Below are 5,469 nucleotides of genomic sequence, written 5' to 3'. Positions count from 1 at the left end.
GCAAGTTATTTCTCGAGCATGAGTCTCAGGAATGGATAGAGCTGCGTAGTTCAAGACCTACTCTTCGGGGATGAACTCCCGGAGATATGTGTCATTACCTTTTCCTTTTTCGTCTCCCTTACGGGTGAATGTCAATGTGAGACTCGGGCCCTGGGATATTGGAGGAGTTGGATCATAGTGTTGATTCAATGTTGATTCTATGATTCTCTATCGTCCATACTCGTTACTTACCAGGTAGATTTAAAGGGTGTGATTTGGGAGTTGTTTTCGAGAGTAGATAGGCAGGTAAACTTGGAAGACCCGACCTTGAGCGTAGTCTCCGAGAGAAGACTGATAGGTAAACCTGAAAGACCTATTCTAGAGGAAACATATACCTAATATCAAGTTGTGTGATATGTGTTTAAAGTATCCAATTGGGTGGTCAAGGGACACTCAGTCGTGATGCTACGAGTTGTTAGGTTTTCCTATACTGGATAGTACGGAAACCTTAGGATCAATGATGGATCAGTAGATGATGCATGTACCTTGTAGAGCTGAGAGGACCCATAAGATAGGGGAACTCATTGAGACTTAGTAATTTCACCCCATTCATCTTATTATTTTTCAGGTACCATGCAAGATTGAGGTTTTGCTAGCAATTTGGACTATGAGCTATTCGATTGAATGTTGTGAAGACGTACCTGATCTTTTCTTCTGTTGTGTATCATTATTTTGTAGACATACTTATTGTATTCATTTTCAATGTACTCTTTGAAATGTATACAGTTTATGTTATCATTTGTGACTTTTGTATGTACTCAGTACCAGTTATTAATATTTTATTGATATGATTCTAGATGCATATAGGTAGAATATTACAGAATTAGTTAGGGTTCGTATTTTAGCAAATAACTTAGCTCATTATAAAGAGAATATCAAAGTGGAAGAGTGGTCTGTTATTGAATTTTATTTCTGGAGCCCTTTCATGGCTTATTTCCCTCTCCTTAGAAACTAGAGCTACTGCGTATTATCTCTATCCTCCAATGGTCACTCCTTTTTTAGTGGCAAACCGAACTATTGTCTCAATATCAATGAATGGTTGACTAGACCCATACTTGATATGTGTTAGGTCTCTAAACCATACATTACCAACATCCATTCCTTTTGTTGTTCATCAATGTAAGTCTTTCTCATGTGATTATGTTGGATCGTTTGATAAGGATAAGGTATATTTTTTTAATAAGCAATTGATTGAAAAGCTCGCACTAGGGGTGCAACCCTTACAAAAAAAACACCAAGCACTATAGACTGCATGTGTCGGATAAAGGAAGTTTAAACCATTCATAATAGGTTGGTCTAAACTTAGTATATCCACTATACATCCATCTCCAAGAAAGAAAAACAATGTTAGAACAAATAACATCAAAACAAAACTCCTCCCCCTTGAAGATAATAGCATTCCTCATAAGCCAAATGCTCCAAATAGTAGCCACCCAAACAAAATTGATTAAAATTCTTCGCTTGCTACATTTCACCTTTTCTTGAATAACATCGAAACAAATTATCTCCTCCACATTAATCGCCTCCGAAATTCCGAGCCAAATAAAAACGTGTTTCCAAATTATTTTCGCCTCTTGACAAGTGAAAAAAAGATGGGAGGATGATTCAAAGGAAGAACCACACATCACACAATCCGGGCTCGATACATTAGCAACACCTCTTTTCAATAATTGATCTATAGTAGGAAGTCGATCAATAAAGAATCTCCAAGCAAAGACCTTAATCTTGGGCGGTAGATTTAGCTCCCACATCACTTTCAAAGAATTAATCAAATGATAATCCCATGCAAAAGATTTGGCGCTATCAATCACGTGAGTGATACTCGCAACGGTGAAATCCTTATCCTCGTCTAAAGACCAAGAAAAAGTGTCACAACCATTCTCACTAGGAGTGAATCCCCGTAAACGGTCACAAAACCGAGTCCAATTTGGACTGGCTGCTGCCGCGGCAGTATTGGGGAAACCGTGAGAAGAACCGGCTGAAAAAAGGCCTCCAAAATCCCACCTATCCGAACCTCCAATCCGCACTAACACCTCCGCCACCGTACAGTTCTTCCAATTTGACAATTCATACAAGTCCGGGAATTCCGTGCAAAGTGGTTGTTCTCCCAACCATTTATTGAGCCAAAAAAGAACATCCATCCCATTTTTGCAAGAACAATTGAAACATCCGGAGAAGGTATATATGTGTACTTTGTAGAGGAAATCGGTTTATAGGGTCTTAAAGTATTGTGAAATGAAGAGTTGTTTTATTCCCCAAAGTATATCGGTTCATCTAAGGGTAAGTAAATTTTTTATGTTCTCTCTTTTGTCTTCCTCTTATTATAGATTTGCTTGCATTGTTTGGTAGATGATTTTGTTATTTGACACCATTTATTTTGAGTGTCAACGTTGTTTGTGACACATATTAAAATTTTCAATAAAATTATTCTTAATATTAGATTTCTTTGTTGTTTGTTGTTAGTGTAGTTGACTCTTTCAGTTGCACAATATTTTAAAAGTATGAATGTTATATAAAATAAATATACTTGAATTCAACGCTTATCTTTTGATTTAATATGTGGGCAGAAATATAAATTTCACCCACCAAATATTACATAAAAAAGAGACTAAATTTTCGTGCCATTCAGGTTCCCTTCCATCCAGTTAACCAACATCTGAAGTGCTGCTTTTGGTTGATCCATAGGAACCAAATGTCCAGCATCATTCACCTATTACACAACACATAAATATCACTAACCAAAAATGGAATCAACAATGTCACACTCAAGAAAAATGTCCTTATAGTTCTTAATACTAACCTTTAGAAAAGAGAGAGGTCCATAACTATTCAACAATCCTGCTTGTGTACCATCAACCAAAAATTGAGCTGTTTTCGATGCAGCAAACTGTTTTTGACCTGACCACTCCATGGCATGAACCCAATTTGAATTCCCTGCCATATGATAGCAAATTAGCATAACAATGTATGACATATATAAAATGTACTATAATGCTATGATATATCACTCACCAAGCCAATTGCAAATAAGATCAAATTCGCCAACATATATAAGAACTTTAATTCCATCCTCAAGAAGTGCTGGAATATCTACGTCATAGTTTAACATCGAATCTTGATTCAATGCACTATGCACTGCATTACTGCATGAAACAAACTCTATGTCCCCGACACCTAACGCATCCCTAACTGTCTTCTTATTAAAAAGTGTCTCCAGATTTGAGAAATCATAGCACAATTCTCCTTCACATTGCTTTCTGATGTCATAGTACTGAAATTTACGTTATACCAATTTTGTTAAAGTATAACTTGAGTTTTACGATATAACTTGAATTTTGTTCGGTTATGATTACTTACGTTAATGTTGCCAGCAATGGAAAGAATGCTGGAAAATATCTGCTGACATTGATCTAAGGCTGTAATGCAACTATCTCCTCCACCTTCACTCTCTGACAAATCAAACACAAACTATAACAAATTAATATCATAGAGAAACAATATATATATTCCAGTTTACTTTTTGTGCTAAGAGTGTAAAGAATCTTGTACCGCAAGTTTTTGTGGCATCCACACAAGATGGGACTAACTGGTCGATTTCAGCTTGATCTTCCTTTGTAATCAATTTGTTATCAACTGCAAATTGAGTGTATGCTTGATACTGAATTCTTGGATTCGTCAATCCATTACCAATAGCAATACCCTGATATTGTATAAGAACCAAAACATCAAAACGTTTATTTAAGGCATTAGAAGTTTATAATTTGTGTTCATAAATTCATAATATATTATTAGGATATTGTAAGAGACCTTGAAGTTTATAGCGATTCCTTCTTTGTTTTTGTTTCCTTTTTGAACCCGGGATGCAAGAGCTGGAATATAGTGTCCAGCATATGATTCTCCGGTAATGTAAAAGTCATTCTTAACCAATTCAGGATGTTCCTTGAAAAATGCCTGCAATAATTTGAAAAAAAAAAAAACTCAAGTTGATCTCATGATTAATACACATTAATGCTTCTAAATTACTTACAAGAAAAAATATATTTGCTATACCTGCAAGAAGGCGTACAAATCATTGCTAACACCAGTTTCATCAGTAGGAATATCATTTTCATCTGAGCTGTAACTGAAACCTGTCCCAATGGGTTGGTCAACAAAAATAATATTTGATCCCTACAATATCAGAAAACACGTTAGTCAATAAAAAAACACATTTGGTGTAACAGCTTGATTCTACTTGTTAACCAATGTTTTTAGTTTTGGTATGACTAAATATAAATGTCTCTAGAAACAACATAATAAATGTTATAATTACCTTGTCCCAGCCATAATCATTCCATGAAAGAGACAAATCATTGTTGATTTTAAAAGGACCATTCTCATAAAACAAAGCTAATTCACCGGCACAACCCGGACCTCCTGTCAACCATATCACAACTGGTGCATCCTTAGCACCACTTCTTGATTCAAAGAAAAAATAGAACATCCTACAATTCGGCGAAGACGCAAAAATTACACCATATTTGTATATCACAATCAAAATATATATGTTTAATAATACTACCTTGCAGATTTGGAACGAGGAAGCGAATAGTATCCAGCATGGTGACCGAGATCTTCAACTGAAGTTCCATTAGAACTAGCTAGAAACGAAAACGACTTCTCTACGATTTTTCCTGGGACGAAATCATCGATAGAGTATTCACCATGAATATTAGCTGAATGCTTTGGGAATAGGTTGAAGCTTCTTATAAGCTGTTCCGCTCGTTGATTTGACGAAAATTTTGTTGTTGATGGAAAAGGGTGTTGAAGTGTGATGCGAGAAGTTGCACATGATAAAGAAAATGAAATGAAGAACAAGAAAAGAGACAGACAGGTTTTGGAGAATCCCATGTTGTTTGAAAATTGTTTGTGGAAAAAATGAGGCAATGATAGTGATTTTATAGTAGAGTTTTGAAACGGTTAATTTAGTTTTATTACAATTATAAAATTGTAAATTTGGATCGATAATATTTAATTTGAATCTTTTTTTTTTGCTTTATAGCACCGGTTTAGTCCGGTTCGGGGGCGAGTTCTGGCATCAAGTGGTTCCATCCCCCTCCCGATCGCAGTTGCGGGGGATCGAACCGTAGTTCTCCCTACCAAGTCCAGCGCCAATCACCACTGGACCAACTAACGATTGGTTATTTAATTTGAATTTAGTTTTAGTATAGTATTCAACAATAGTTGACTATTGACTCCTAATTCCAGATTATTACTCACTCATTTACCAACTATACTCTTCTATAAATATATAAAAAGTATCATAAATTGATATATGAACCAAGAACATCCATTTTTTAACTACTGAATTAGTAAATATTTTCATAAATTATATTTTCTAATATAATATGATTTTATCCCATATCACAGTTCATTTTTTAGATATATTAA

The 5,469-nt window shown here is 35.3% G+C and overlaps 2 protein-coding genes across 2 annotated transcripts; both read right to left on the bottom strand.

Annotated features, from left to right (window-relative positions):
• Window positions 1–1,280: 1,280 nt before the first annotated feature.
• On the bottom strand, window positions 1,281–2,180 carry LOC131605034 (uncharacterized). The gene has a single exon (XM_058877435.1). The coding sequence runs from the start codon at window positions 2,178–2,180 to the stop codon at window positions 1,281–1,283; it is 900 nt and encodes a 299-aa protein (XP_058733418.1).
• A 361-nt stretch (window positions 2,181–2,541) lies between these two features.
• Window positions 2,542–4,929, bottom strand: LOC131606891 (serine carboxypeptidase-like). The gene is made up of 9 exons (XM_058878982.1): window positions 4,601–4,929; window positions 4,352–4,523; window positions 4,090–4,209; window positions 3,847–3,990; window positions 3,589–3,739; window positions 3,397–3,488; window positions 3,052–3,310; window positions 2,840–2,973; window positions 2,542–2,749 (listed from the first exon to the last, which is right to left on the bottom strand). The coding sequence occupies exons 1-9, from the start codon at window positions 4,927–4,929 to the stop codon at window positions 2,648–2,650; spliced, it is 1,503 nt and encodes a 500-aa protein (XP_058734965.1). The 3' UTR covers window positions 2,542–2,647.
• Window positions 4,930–5,469: the final 540 nt, after the last annotated feature.

The sequence above is a fragment of the Vicia villosa genome, linkage group LG5, assembly GCF_029867415.1.
Source record: "Vicia villosa cultivar HV-30 ecotype Madison, WI linkage group LG5, Vvil1.0, whole genome shotgun sequence".
Lineage (NCBI taxonomy): Eukaryota > Viridiplantae > Streptophyta > Magnoliopsida > Fabales > Fabaceae > Vicia > Vicia villosa.
Note: the sequence above shows the minus strand (reverse complement) of the source record. Positions and strands in the feature narration are given on the sequence as shown.

What these genes read in the sequence shown, in the direction of transcription:
- LOC131605034 (XM_058877435.1), bottom strand. Translation starts at nt 2,180, where the DNA reads ATGGATGTTCTTTTTTGGCTCAATAAATGGTTGGGAGAACAACCACTT.
- LOC131606891 (XM_058878982.1), bottom strand. Translation starts at nt 4,929, where the DNA reads ATGGGATTCTCCAAAACCTGTCTGTCTCTTTTCTTGTTCTTCATTTCA. An exon ending in CCATTGCTGGCAACATTAAC is followed by an intron (nt 3,311 to 3,396) that starts GTAAGTAATCAT and finishes CGTAAATTTCAG; the next exon opens with TACTATGACATCAGAAAGCA. An exon ending in GACCTCTCTCTTTTCTAAAG is followed by an intron (nt 2,750 to 2,839) that starts GTTAGTATTAAG and finishes GTTGTGTAATAG; the next exon opens with GTGAATGATGCTGGACATTT.